At 37.3% G+C, this 14,403-nt stretch overlaps 1 protein-coding gene across 2 annotated transcripts in view; it reads left to right on the top strand.

Annotated features, from left to right (window-relative positions):
• The window catches only part of SPON1 (spondin 1), a 353,898-nt gene that overhangs the window by 313,481 nt on the left and 26,014 nt on the right, over window positions 1–14,403 (top strand). For both annotated transcript variants that reach the window (XM_031942871.1, XM_003773516.4), the window contains exon 8: window positions 7,931–8,132. In XM_031942871.1, the coding sequence (XP_031798731.1) occupies window positions 7,931–8,132 (202 nt within the window). The remainder of the gene's footprint in view (window positions 1–7,930; window positions 8,133–14,403) is intronic.

Genomic DNA, 14,403 nt, shown 5'->3' with positions numbered 1-14,403 from the left:
TCAATCAACAAGTACTTACTAAATACTTATTCTGTGCCAGATACTGGCTAAGTCCTAGCAATACAAATACAAAGCAAAAATAGTCCCTGCTCTCAAGCAGATTGCATTCTAATGAGGGAGAGTGAATACACATTTTAAAAAATGCATAATAAAATGGCCACAGAATAGAAACCAGGAACCTTGAGAAAAGAAGGCACTAATAACTTGTAGAAAAAGCCTCTTTCAGGAGGTAGCATTAATTTAGTCTTAAAAGGAACTAGGAATTCTATGAGACCAAGGGGAAAGGGGAAATATTCCAGGTAAGTTGAATAGCTAGTACAAAGATGGCTAGATAGAGAATATGTGTGAGGAAAAATAAATATGCTAGCAAAACTGCATGTACTAATATGTAAAATGACTGGGAAAATAGGAAGGAGCCATGTTGTGAAGAACTCTAATTTTATTGGGGAAGAAAATAACAGGTCCAACCTGAACTTTAGGGAAGTCACTTTGGCATCTGTGAGGAAGATGGACAGAATTATGGAGAAAGGCAGGGAAACTAATTATGATTTTGCAATAGGCCAGATGAAAGTTCATGAGAGTATGAACCAAAATGATGACTGTGTAAACGACAGAAATGACAAGATTTGGCAGCTGGTTGAATATGTGGGGTGAGGATGAGATATTGAAGAGGATGCCAAAGTTATGAACCCATCTGACTGGAAGGATGATGGTACCCTCAATACTAATAGGGAAGTTTGGAAGGGCATTGGTTCAGAGTGGGGAATATCATGAGTTATAATTTGGATTTATTAAATTTGAATTGCTCATGACACTATCACTTGAAAATATTCAATAGACAGTTGGTAATGTGGAAATGGAGCTCAGGAGAGAGACTAGAGCTAGATGTATTGATCTGGGAGACATTTGCAGAGAGATGATAATTGAAAACAATGGAAATAATGAGATCATCAACTAAGAGAGCGTAGAAAGAAAAGCTGGACCCCAAGACAGGGCCTTGAAATATACACACAACTGATACATATGATATGGATAAAAATCCAGAAAAGGAAATTGAAAAGAAATTATCAGAAAATTAAGAGAACCAGGACACAGCAATATTAAATACACACATAGGAAGGTGTTTCCAGTGGATGATAGTCAATAGTATGAAATGCTGCTGTAAAGAGGTCAAAAAGGGATAAGGACTGAAAAAAGGCTATTTGATTTAGCAATGAAGGGATTGTATGGAATGATACTTAAGTGTGTAGAAAGGTCTGGTGACAATTTGTTGTTTCTGTCTTTTAAGTGGGGCAGAATTGAACAAATGTATGAGCTGCAAGGGGAATATATAGAGAAGGTTATGATTAGACTGGGTACCTCTTAATATGTCCCACCTAGGCCTACAGGGACTTGGTATCTGGGTACCTTCTGCTCTGAAGTAAGGTCAATTTAAATTGCCACTTACCATTTCTAATTCAGAATGATTTTGCAGACTATAATATTAGCAAAGGAATTAGGTTGCCTTGGGGTGTTATTTAAGAAATATGCATTCTTGGAATGGGCAGTCTCCATTTGCCCCAAAGTGCCCATTAGGCTAGGTTGTGAGTGGCTATGAACCTACTGGTAGGATATAATTCCATGTCTAGGCAGTAGGGTTAGTGCTTCAAGTGGCACTGGCTTATTTATTGAGGAAGCCTATTGAGAGAAGGCCCTCTTCAACATAGCTGAAAGATTGACTCAATACACATACATTGTCAAGAAAATACAAACAAGTCATTAATTATGTCTATTTGGGATAATTCTGAAAATGTGGGCGTATCTGATCAGACAAAAGTATTCAAATCCAATGGCCAATACTTTCTCTGAGTGGTTTGTTTTGGGTCAAATAGCACCATTAGACTCTAGAAAACAGTGGTAGAGATTATGAAGTCCTAGAAATTACACATTTGACTTTTGGGGTACAGGTGGTATTTTTCATCACTACTGCTAATTGAAGGCATATATTTCAGAAGAGAAAACTAGAATTGAAAGTGAACAGCTGGTTGGGAATATGGTAACTGAGAATATGTGTTAAATTAATGGATAATGATTTAAAATGTAGGAATAATGGGCTCTTGGCCAGGGCGAGAGTGTTGCTAATGAGGACTCGTAAAATATATATTTGTCTGGGGTCTTTAAAATCTGATAGAGGAAAACCATAAAAATGAAAGTAGAGGAGTTGAGGGAGAACTGCTCCTCTATATCTTCCAAGCCAAATAACCAATAGCAGGAACCAATATAACATAAAAAGAAGGCAGGAGAGATAGGTCATTATTCACAGAAGACAAGATCCCAAAAGGTGTGAAATAAAACCCATAGCCTCAGATTGTTATGTAAAAATGCAAAAATATGCATATAATGGGGGAAATGGAAATTCTAATGCACAAAAGCAATTTCAAACTCATATCACTAACACTTGGTTAGGACTTGTAAATAAAATGGTCTCAGGCAGAGCACACTTTATAAAGAAGAAAAATCTATAAAATGGGTGTTGTATGATAAGATTTATTTGTGATGCAATCCAAGAAGTAGAGGACATAATGAAGAAAAATGTCAGAACGAATCTGATGAGACTCTGTGGAGGGAGACACAGATATAATATTGTCGTGGCGATATTCTGTAGACTGCCTAGACAGAGCACGGAAAAGACAACACTTGAGAAATGTCCCAAACTCAGCATGGGAGCATGATAGAGTACTGGCAGAGAGGTTCAACTATCCAGACAAATGCTCTCCCTGTCTCTCTTCCTCTGTCTTTCATAAGCAGGAACAGCTGATATATATAGTTTTGCTTGTTCTAATAAAAACTTTTTTTTCAAAAGGATGAGAAGAAAATCAGTCATAATCTGATATAGAAATCAAATATGGGAAGAGCAAACTTCAAAGAGTTTAGAAATAGGATGGAGGGGATCAAGAACTGAGGGATGAAATGCTCATAAACAAGAAAAGGGAAAAACTGAATAAAAAGAGGAACTTATTCACCAACCAAGTTGTTTGTTAAAATTCATATAGTAGATAAAAATAAGGGCAAATAATGGATGATAGATACACACGAATAATGCAATTCTGTAACAATAATGTCAAAAGTACTTATGCAAATAATGAGTTGATTCTGATGGAGAACATTAATGATTAAAAAGAAGATATTTTGAGGCATGTTGGAAGTAAGGAGGGATGGGTAAGACCACAGTTAGGGATAGCAGGAAATACAATGATAATGGATTATAGAAAGCAGAAATATTCAATTCTTAATCTGCCTAGATAGATAATAGATAGATGGATAAGTAAATAGATAAATAAAATCTCATTTGATCAAATGGTCTTTAATTCCCTGGCTTCCTTTTTCATTTTAATAATATTTTATTTTTTCCAAAAACATACAAAGATAGGCTTTTCACCTATGCAAAACCTTGTGCTCCCATTTTTTCTCCCTCTTCTCCCCACTCCCCAAGACAACAAGCAATTCAATATGGTTAAATATGTGCAGTTCTTCCAAACATATTTCCATATTTATTATGTTGCACAAGAAAAATGAGATCAAAATGGGGAAAATGAGAAAGAGAAAAAAAAAAAGACCAAACTAACAACAATAAAAAAGTGAAAATATTATGCTTTGATCCATATTCAGTCTCCATAGTTCTTTCTTTTGATGCATATAACACTTTCCATCACAAATCTATTGGAATTGCCTTGAATCATTTCATTATTGAAACCATCACAGTTGGTCATTACATAATCTTGTGATTACTGTGTATAATGTTCTCTTTGCTTTGCTCACTTCACTCAGCATCAGTTCATGTAAGTCTTTCAGGTTTTTCTGAAACCAGCCTGCTCAAAATTTCTTATAGAATGATAAATAAAATGATATTCCATAACCTTCATATACCATAACTTATTCAGCCATTCCCCAACTGATGGGCATCCATTGATTTTCCAGTTAGTTGCTAATACAAAAAGGGCTGCTACAAACATTTTCCCTTTTTATTATATCTTTGGAGTACCGACCTAGTAGAGATATTGCTGGACCAAAGGACATGCCATTTTATAGCCCCTTGGGCAGAGTTCTAAATCACCTCCCACTATAGTCAGATCATTTCACTTCACCAACAATGCATTCATGTACCAGTTTTCCTACATCCCCTCCAGCATTTATCCTTTTCTTTTCCTGTCATCTTAGACAATCTGAAAGATGGGAAATGGTACCGTAGAGTTTTGGCCTAAACTTTAAAGGACATTATGAATTACAAGATGAATGGCTATTTATAAATAGGATTCCCATTCAAATATGGATTGAACTTTGATGGCCTCCAAGAGCCCTTTACATTTCTAAGGTTCTGTAACTTGAGGTTCCCTAGTGAGTAACCTGCCTTATTAGGCCTCCTTAGTTCCACAAATGAGAAATCCCTGTAACTGGAGTTTTAATACCATTTTAATTGGCCCAGGACCCCTCTGAGATCCTTTTCCCTCCCCTCCTGAGGGAAAAACATGGTCTCACTGTGCCCAGAGCTCCATCCCCATGCACTTCCCAAATCAGAATTCTAATTGCCTCAAATTTTCAAATATACCTTAAAGGCAGCCAGTTCTTCAAAGTGCGGGTCATCTGTCACTAGAGATATGTTCCTGTTGGAGTTATTGTAATTTGCAAGTGATTTGGCCACTGCTGGTAACAGTTTGTCAGTGGGGAAAAGAGTGAATTCAAATCTCTGCTCTGCTGCTTACTCTGTGTGATTTATACAAGTCACTTAACTTCTCTGGTTCTCACCTTCCTCATTTAACAAATGAGGAAGATTACTCTATGTCATTTCTTCCCAAGACCTTCTTGTTGAAAAAAGATCCAGGCAGCCATGCTTACTCCTCTAATTGCTCTACCTTCTCTCCCAACCCCTATCCAGCTTCCTTTTGTGTATTACCTTTCTCCCTCAGAATATAAAATATTGAAAGGCAGGGATTATTTTTTAGTTTTACTTATATTTATACACCTAGAATTTAGCACAGTGTCTAGTTTATAGTAAGTGCTTAATAAAAACTTCATCTCATTAGGCTTTGAGGTCTCTTCCAGATCTAAATCTATGATTCAATTATCTTTTTAGGAAATTGGAAAATATGTTCTATTTGCACGGGGAAAAAGTCTTCATTTGTGAATAAGCAAACAGCCCATTTGGGAGAGGGTAATCTCCTAAGGTGAGAGGCAGGGAATCACATCAGGAGCCAAACAAATATGAACCTACAGTCCAAACCAGATTAGTTACCAGGATTTTCTTTAAAGAACCAAAACCCAAAATACAGAGATACAATAGAAAACTAGTTGCAAGAGAAAAGATACAAGTTGGGAGACTTGTTTGGGATCAGAGGTAAAATATAAGGTATGTCAAGGAAGTTGAACGTTTATTTGATGCCTTATATCTACCTCATGTTCATTTTCAATAACATCTGACTCCTTATTACCTCATTTAGGATTTTCTTGGCAAAAATACTGGAGCAATTTTCATTTCCTTCTCTAGCTCATTTGACAGATGAGGAAATTGAGGTAAATGGCATCTTCCCCAGAATCACACAGTTTGGAAGTGTCTGAAGTCAGATTTGAACTCAGGAAGATGAGTTGTCCTGATTCTATGCACTGTGGCTCCCCAGCTCCTTAAAGCTCTGATTTTTAATGATGGCTGCATACATTCCCTGCATCTACCATTCCCCCTCCAGTTCCAATTGTGCCAAAAATAATGTAAACTCCCAAAGCATCGAATATTATTGTCTGATGTTTTACAGCCACCAGCATCTTGTCACTTCAGATATGAATGAAGTAACCTCACACAAGAACGTACAGAGAGGTATTATTCAGGAAGCATTTCCTCAGCGTGAGGATTCAAAGGAAGAACCAAGATTGAATTGCCGGTCTCTATAGCAACAGTCCAGTGTGTCTAACTCAGCCCCTTACCCTCTTTATCATGTTTGAGACGGCTAGATGGGGGCAATGAATGCCTAAGCAATTTGTGATAGCAATGAATTTATCCCCCCGGACCTCTAAGCAGGACTGATGCATAAAGTCTTCTAATTGGTAGTAAGTAAAAGGCTGTGTTCTTTCTCCCTCTGCAATTTGGAGAGATTCATGAATGTTAGAATCCCTCATTCCATTTATGAGGAAAATGTGGCTGTCCAGACCGAGGCATTCATGTGTCAAATGGAGAATCAGAATGATAGGATCTCAGAATTGGAAGGGGCCGTGCAAAGCAAGTGTAATCGTTGGCTTTGACAAGGGAGTTAAACTATGACACTGATGATGACCTTGACTTTGTGTGTTGGATGACCTCCATCTCTTTAAATCTATGATCCTATCAGAGTGAATAAAGAAGGCAACCATTTTATGCCAAATGTCTATTACTTTTCTAATTAAGATCTATAACTATAATTTGGTGATTTTATTAGATGATCTTATATAAGGGATAATATATAGGGATAATTCTTTTATTTTTACTAGTTATGTCTGTATTAAGTACAACCTATTTTTGAAACATATCTTCTGCACTTTAATTAATGACCCATCTATAGTAAATCTCATTTTCTCATATTTAACTTAATCTATTTAAAAGTCATTACACCAAAGTACTGAATATGGAGTCAGAAGACTGGGTTCAAATATTTCTTCTCATATGTACTAGCTGCTTGACAATGTATCAGTGGCTTAGCCTTTCTGAACCTCAATTAGAATTAAAATTATACCAGTAAATAGCACCTTCCTTACAGAATTGTAAGGATCCAATAAGAAGAATCCAACAACATTAAAAAACCACAACACCATATAATGGTGATGCTGCTATTATTATTGTCATCATCTAAATGTTTTTTGTTATTATAATTATGATAAATTAAAATTTTCTTCTGACTATGGTTCAGGGACTAGTAGAGAAAGTGGTGTCATTAAGAAGGGAACAGATTTGAATAAGTAGAATTGTGGAAAGACAAAAGGAAACAGGAAAATGACCTTTGGGAATATTAGGTAGTCCAGGATTCCTGGCATGGAGAATATAAATGGTAGCTAGATAAGTAAAATGTGGGGTGGTCTGTGTAGCCCAAAAGTGGAGGGGCTTATAAATACTAGGAAAGGAAATATTATTCAGGAGGTTGATTAAACCATCATCATGGTGAAGACTGGATTGGAGGGAGGAGAAACTAGAGTCAGGGATATTGGTTGAAAGGGTAAGGCAAATAAGGCAAAATGTGATGAGTGTCTGAGTTAAAATGATGACAGTGGGAATAAAATGAAGGGGCTTTAATGAGGGAGTCCTTGCATAGATAGATTTCATAGAACAAAGCATTTTGAGTAGATGTGAAGGATTTAAAGAAAGGGATGAATCAAAGATAACTCAAATGTTCATATCTGGATGAGACTAGTAACAGAAATAGAGAAGTAAGGGAAAGGAGTAGTTATGGGAAAAAGATGATGAGTTTGGTTTTGGACATGATGAACTCAAAATTACTGTGGAAAATGGGCTTAGGGGAAAGAAACAGAGGTTCAAGAAAAGAAAAAGTCTAGTTAGTACAAGATAGCTTGATAAGATGAGGGAGAAAAAAAATTGATTCTGGAGCCATTGTATAATTTTTCCATCTGGACTCCTTCGTTTTTGATCTAGAACAGATTCAGTCTCATAAAAACTTATATAATGATGTCCAGATTGGATAAGGTCATCATGAAGGTCATGGGAGCACTAAAGAAGTATGGGTACATCCTAGAATATCAAGCTGCCTTTAGGGTACCTAGGTATTGCTATTAATCTCATTTTTTCAGTGATTCATGAAAAAGCATAAATCATTGGTAAACAGCACAGAGAGGTCCAAAATCTGCACTTGCCTCCTCAGTAAAAGAGTCTAATAGGAGCAAATTACTTACTTCCATTATTTTGTTTGTTTGTTCCCAGGAGAGCAGCACCCTCGGCTGAATTCTCTGTGGATAGGACTCGACACTTAATGTCCTTCCTGACCATGCTTGGTCCCAGCCCAGACTGGAACGTTGGCTTGTCTGCAGAGGATCTCTGCACCAAGGAATGTGGCTGGGTTCAGAAGGTGGTCCAAGACCTAATTCCATGGGATGCTGGCACCGACAGTGGGGTAACCTATGAGGTATGTGTTAATGAGTATCCCAAAGATAAATTAATCTATCATTTATATATATGTGTAACATATATATAATTATAAAATTAAAAGATAAATTTTAAAATGAACAAATGAGTGAATACAAAAGCATTTATTAAGCACTATGTACAAAGAACTGATCTAAAACTACAAAGAGAGAAGTTTAAGACAATCCCTGCTCTCAAAAAATTCACATTCTGATAGGGTAACAGCACATATGGAAGGTTTTAGCTGCAAGGCAGGTGGAAAGGTTCCATGATCCTTAGGATGTGTTAGCAAAATAGATGATAGTGCATCCTCTACTCTAATGTGATTTTCACTGATAAAATCATATCAGTTTCTGATGTCGAACTATTTGACAGGGCCAAGGAATTTGGTGGAAAGAAATATCTTCTGGGAGTCTTGTGTAATTATGCCTGTAGCCCCCATGGAAGCAGCAGCCCCACTTTAATCCCAAAGTGGTTGCTTGTATGGTCTATGATAGAAGCAAGACTGGTAATGTAGGAATACAAGGAGGGGGGATGCTGGTATTCCTGGGACCCGATTTATCTGATTTATCTGCTGGTTCAGAGCAGTTGGTGGTGATGATGTTGAAGTTGGAGAGTCTCTTCTGCACAGTGATTTCTCCCTTCAACGATGGCTTAGGGTCTTGGTTTGAAGTATAAGTGATAGTTGGAGGGGACTGCTAGTTCCGAGGCTCCAGGATTCATGGTCCTGAACTATCTTTATTGAGATCTCAAAGGAGGTGGCAGTTCAGGTAATATTTGTTGGTTGTTAGATCCTTCTGTCTTTCCCTCAGGGAAGCTTGTTCAATTGATGAATAGGCTTGTGAGCTCTGACAATCCATAGTCATGTTCTCTTTTGATGTGGCTAAACTTATGAACCTATTCTATTTGCTTCTCCAACCAAAAGACATAGCCCAAAGCACCAAAGCCCTGCCTTCCCAAGGCTCTGTCCATGAACCACCAAGTGATGAGTCACAGCACAATTCTTCTCCCTGATGTCTATCTAAGAGACTAGGGCTGCCCCAGAGAAATCCTTATTTCACTTTTAAAAATCTAATTTTCTTGCCTTCCATCTCCTTTCCCTTGCCCTGATCATTATTGAGAAAATAGGGAAAAAACCCTGGCACAAACATGTGTAGTCAAGCAAAACAAATCCCCACATTGATTATATGTATATTTTATCAAGTCCCAGTCTATACTCTGTATCCATAATCTCTTTATCAAGAGGTAGGCATGTGTCTTCTGAAATTATTTTTAGTTGTTATGTTGATCAGAGTCCTAAATCTTTTCAAAGTGGACTTTAAAATTTGGTTACTATATAGTTGTATAAATTATTCTCCTGGTTCCAGCCATTTCACTCTTGCCAGGTTTCTCTGAATATGAACCATCCCTTTAGTCATATTTTATAGCACAATAGTATTCTATCATTTATATACTTCCAGAAATTTTAATTTTCTTTCCTCTCCCTCTTCTCCCTCCCTCTCTCTCTTTCTTCCTCTCTCTCCCCCCTCCCCCTTTCTCTCCCCTCTTTCTCCCCCCGCACTCCCCTCCCCCCCCGTCTCTTCCTCTCTCTCTCTCTCTCGTTGAGGCAGTTGAGGTTAAGGTACTTGCCCAGGGTCACACAACTAGGAAGTGTTATGTCTGAGAGCAGATTTGAACTCAAGTCCTCCTGACTCCAGGCTGGTACTCAACTGCGCTACCTAGCTGCACCGATTTTTGTTTTTCTACCTCTAAATAAATTTTTATTTTTTTTAAGCTTGATTGCTCAAGTTTCAGGGTGACTCCTCCTTTCCTCCCACCAATTCTAGTGTACCACTACTATCTATGCCCCTCATGGAGGCAACTAGTGGTGTACTGGATAGAGGACTAGGCCTGGAATCCCTTCCTAGCTTTGTGATTTGGGACAAGTCACCTACCTCAGTTTCCTCCTCTGTAAAATAAATTGAAGAAGGAAATGGCAAACCACTATAGTATCTTTGCCAATAAAACCCCAAATGGGATTATGAAAAATTGGACATGACTGAAAAATGACTGAATAACAATGGATGTGCCCTTTGTGATTTTAAAGACTTCAGCTGCATCTTCTTGAAATGTCAGCTTTCCAGACAGAAAGTTATTTAATATTACTGTCCATCTTCCTTCTTTAAAATGTCTTCAGCCACATTATCTCTTTCTTCAAGTTCAGGGACCAAACCTTCATGATATTTTCCAGATTCAGAAACACCAAGATTTTGTTCAAGGAAAAGTGCATGTTTTCTATTTTGCCTGTGTTAGCCCTTACCCTGATTCCTCCTTCTCAAAAGGAATGGTGATGAGTCAAGATCAAATAAGATAATGGACACTAACTTTTGTAGACATTGTAAAGTGGTGAGAGCAAAATGAAAAACGCGTATTTCTTTGTGAGGCTCAGATGCCACATTGGATAAATTTAGTGATGGGAAGATTGAAGAAAGTCGGGAATTGACAACTGTCCCTTCTGGCTGATGAAATTGTCTTCTAAATCAGGTTGAACCTGGCACTAAGGAATAGAGTATTGGAAGGGTAATTGATTGCAAGCTGCTTGAGGGACGAGACTTTTTTGATCAGGGTCTAGCAGAGTGCTGCACATACAGTAGGTGTTAAGTCAAAACTTGTTGAATTGAACCAAATTCATATGATCTTTGCTCTAGCAATCATGTACCTAGCTTGTATTAAATGTCTATGCCCCAATCATTGTGCTTGGCCAATGTTTTCTGTGCAGTTTAATGCTCCTCACATAGTTTTCTTGGATCATGACTGAAATATTCTGACAACTAATAAAAGTTTATTTCTTCTCTAAACTTTTTACACTTGGTTATACTGAAATTCTTCTCTTCCTGTGCAGTTTATGGAAATGCATGATCCATCTGGTTATTTTTTTATTATTATTTAGAAAGACTGAGTTATCATCTAAAGTAAAATTTTCATAGCAAACTCCTTGCAGATGATTTATTAAATCACTTTGAAAATCATGTACAAAGTACATTCCTCGCAAAAGATTATTTATTCTCTGAGTAAAAAGACTCATAGAATCACAGAAATTGAGGCCTCAATTGCCTAATATTGGACTAACAATTCTAAACAGGCCTTTATACTGTTGCTAGTCAAATACAAAGAATCCTGTCTAAGGAGAAAAGCAAGGGACTGATAAGATGCTTTCATGACACAATGGCACAGCTTTGGGGAGGCTGGTTATCTGGATGGCTCTGTGTGTGTGCATGCAAACCTTTGTGTTTTATATGCACTTTTCTAGGAAAGTCTTGTGCATCGAACTATGCTACAAGCTCTCCAAGTCTGTAGGCACAGAGAATGCCCAAAGACCAAGCTAGCAAAAGTCTTTGTCATGAGGTCAAACATAGCTGCATGCTTAACAAGACCTTTTGAGCTCTTTCTTCTCCTCTTAGCCATCATTTTTTCAGGAATTGATAGATATTGGAATAGGGGTAGGAACTTTCATATTTGTTGTGATTTCAGTCATTTTATTCAGTTTTGTCTGACTCTTTATGACCCCATTTAAGGTTTTCTTGGCAGAGATAATGAAGTGGGTCACCATTTTCTCCTTCAGCTCATTTGTATAAGAAAACTGAGGCAAACAGTATTAATTGACTTGTCCAGGATCACACAGCTAGTAAACGAGCCAATAGATGATTCTTCCTGACTCCAGGTCCACCACTCTACCTACTGTATCAACTCTTAAATAAGGAAACTTCTACCAATGCAAGTAAGCATCTCATGTGCAGTTTGTAGTGTGAGATCAATTTCCTCCAGCATTTAAGGCTTACACAGTCAGTATGTGTCAGTTGCAAGGCTTAAAGCCAAGTATTTCTGGCTCTGAGGTCGGCATTCTATCCATTGCCCCTAAACTGCTTCCAAGGACACTAGACACTGAGTTGAATTTCAAGAATCAGATCAAATTCCACATACTCTGAAAATTCATCATTTACAAAGTACAGAAGTCATTCAACTCTCCCTTCTCTGAACCCCACTTGGGATTTTTATTTTATTAACTGCCATTTAATTATGTTCCATCTATTGTTTTGCAACTGGTTTGTTGTGAGTGAGTCTTATCTCCCCAACCAGATTGAAATATGTCATTTGCAGGAACAATATCAAAGACTTCCCATATGTTCTCCATAATACAGAGCATATAATAATTATTATTATTTAGATAGCTTTTGGGGAGGCAATTGAGATAAAGTGACTTACCCAGGATCATGCAAGGAATAAGGGTCTGAGGCTGGATTTGAACTCAGGTTCTTCTGACTTCAGGACTGGTGCTTTTATGCACTCTACCACCTAGCTACCCTTAGATAGCTTTTTAAAAATGTGCAAAGCAATTTAGATTCATTATTTTATTTTATGTTATGTTATTTTATTTCTGTAAGGTAGATGTTATGATAGTACACATTTTACAGATGGGGAAACTGAGGCTGAGAGATTGTTGGTCACATAACTAGTTAAGTGGCTAAGGCAGGATTCAAACTTGTCTTCCTTATTCCCAGTCCAGTGCTCTATCTTGGATGAGCAATGAAATAGACACTTAATCAATACTTGTGGGATGGTTGATGTTAGGCAATATAGCATAGAAAGGACTGGATTTAAAGTGAGAAAGCCCTCACTTCTAATCTGCCCTCTGACATTTATTAGCTGTGTCACAGAGCCTGGAATCAAGAAATCTCACTTTCAGGAGTTCAAATCCAGCATTAAATACTAAATAATTCTGTGATTCTGGATAAATCACTTCACCCTGTTTGTCTCACTTTTCTCATCTGTCAAATGATCAGAAGAAAATGGAAAACTGCTCCAACGTGTTTGACAAGAAATCCCCAAATAAGGTCACAAAGAGTCAGACAGAACTGATTATAGTCAAATTACTTGTTTCTTCATCTATTAAAGGGAAACAATAATACCTCTAGCATTAGGGTTATAAGATTCAAATGAAATAATGCATGATAAACGCATGTGTCTTTTGTTGTTAACTCTCCTTTTCCACTTCTGACTTTCCAGAATGTTGGGTACTTGCAATGGTAGATCCAGGAAAAAGATTCCTAGGAAATGTAATTATGAGATCCCTATCCAGTTATGGAAATAGTAGGGAGGCACTGGTACTGTAGGAAATCTCTCTGCAAGGAGTCTCAATCTGTTTCTTTTTCTAGCAGAAAAAAAAAAATCTGACTGAATCATGTTTCTAGTGAAGGAGCCAAAAAGGAGATTATCTCCTGCCTCTTTGTTCTTCTTTGAATGTTTGCACTTTTAGTCATGACAATCCCTTGATTAGGGTCATCAATGGAAAGACACAACACACACAAATGTCCATGATGAAACTCCCTTTTTTCTTTAGTTCTGGCATGTGATTTATAGGCATGTGACTATTTATATGAACTAGGGCAAGAGCAAATTGTCCTCAGAGCTATCCAGCATGTCCAGTTGGCAAGAGCATGAGTAGAGAATCCTTTAAAGACCAGATGATCTTGTCTTCTGTTCGAATGTAGTCATGAGAGTATCTTGCCCTCTGGGAGGTGGTATGGTGTAGAGACTTTGAAGTTAGGAGTTCCAGGGATAGGTTGTCTTGGTGTTTATTACTTAGTATGACCGTAAACAATTTATAGCCATACTCTGATCTTCAATCTACTCTTGAGCAAACAGAAGATAATAATGCTACTCTAGCTGATCTCACAAGAGCTATTATGGGGATGAAATGAAGTCATAGATATGAAAACATTTTGAAAAGGTCAAGATATTATATATGAGTGGATTTGTTTTTAATTTAGCTTTGCTTTATAAGGTTTAGAGTCCCAATGAAAATGTTAGAGTTTTTTCTTTACTTAGTTCTTTTTGTTGACATCTTTTATTTTTATATTGCCTATATTTTCCCTATATTCCTTTCTTTTCCCTTTCCCAGAATTACATCCCATATAATGTAGATTTTTTTCAAAAGAGAAAGAAGAGGGAGGGAATCAGTTAAAGAGAAGCCTGAAATCTAACATAGATTGAATGTTCCATATTCATGAACCTTTATAAAGGAGTAAAAAGAGCCATCTCTTCTTATCTCCTGTTGAAGACTCTGCTTGTTATTGCTTATTCTGCAATATTCCTTTCTGATTGCTTTATGGTATATTTCCATTTACACTGTAGTAGTCATTGTGTATATTGTGTTCCTGGCTCCATCCACTTGACTCAGCATCAGTTCATAGAGATCCTTGCATGCTTCTCCATGTCAATCATATACATAATTT

This window comes from Sarcophilus harrisii, chromosome 6 (genome assembly GCF_902635505.1).
Source record: "Sarcophilus harrisii chromosome 6, mSarHar1.11, whole genome shotgun sequence".
NCBI lineage: Eukaryota > Metazoa > Chordata > Mammalia > Dasyuromorphia > Dasyuridae > Sarcophilus > Sarcophilus harrisii.
This window is presented reverse-complemented; position numbering and strand designations above follow the sequence as displayed.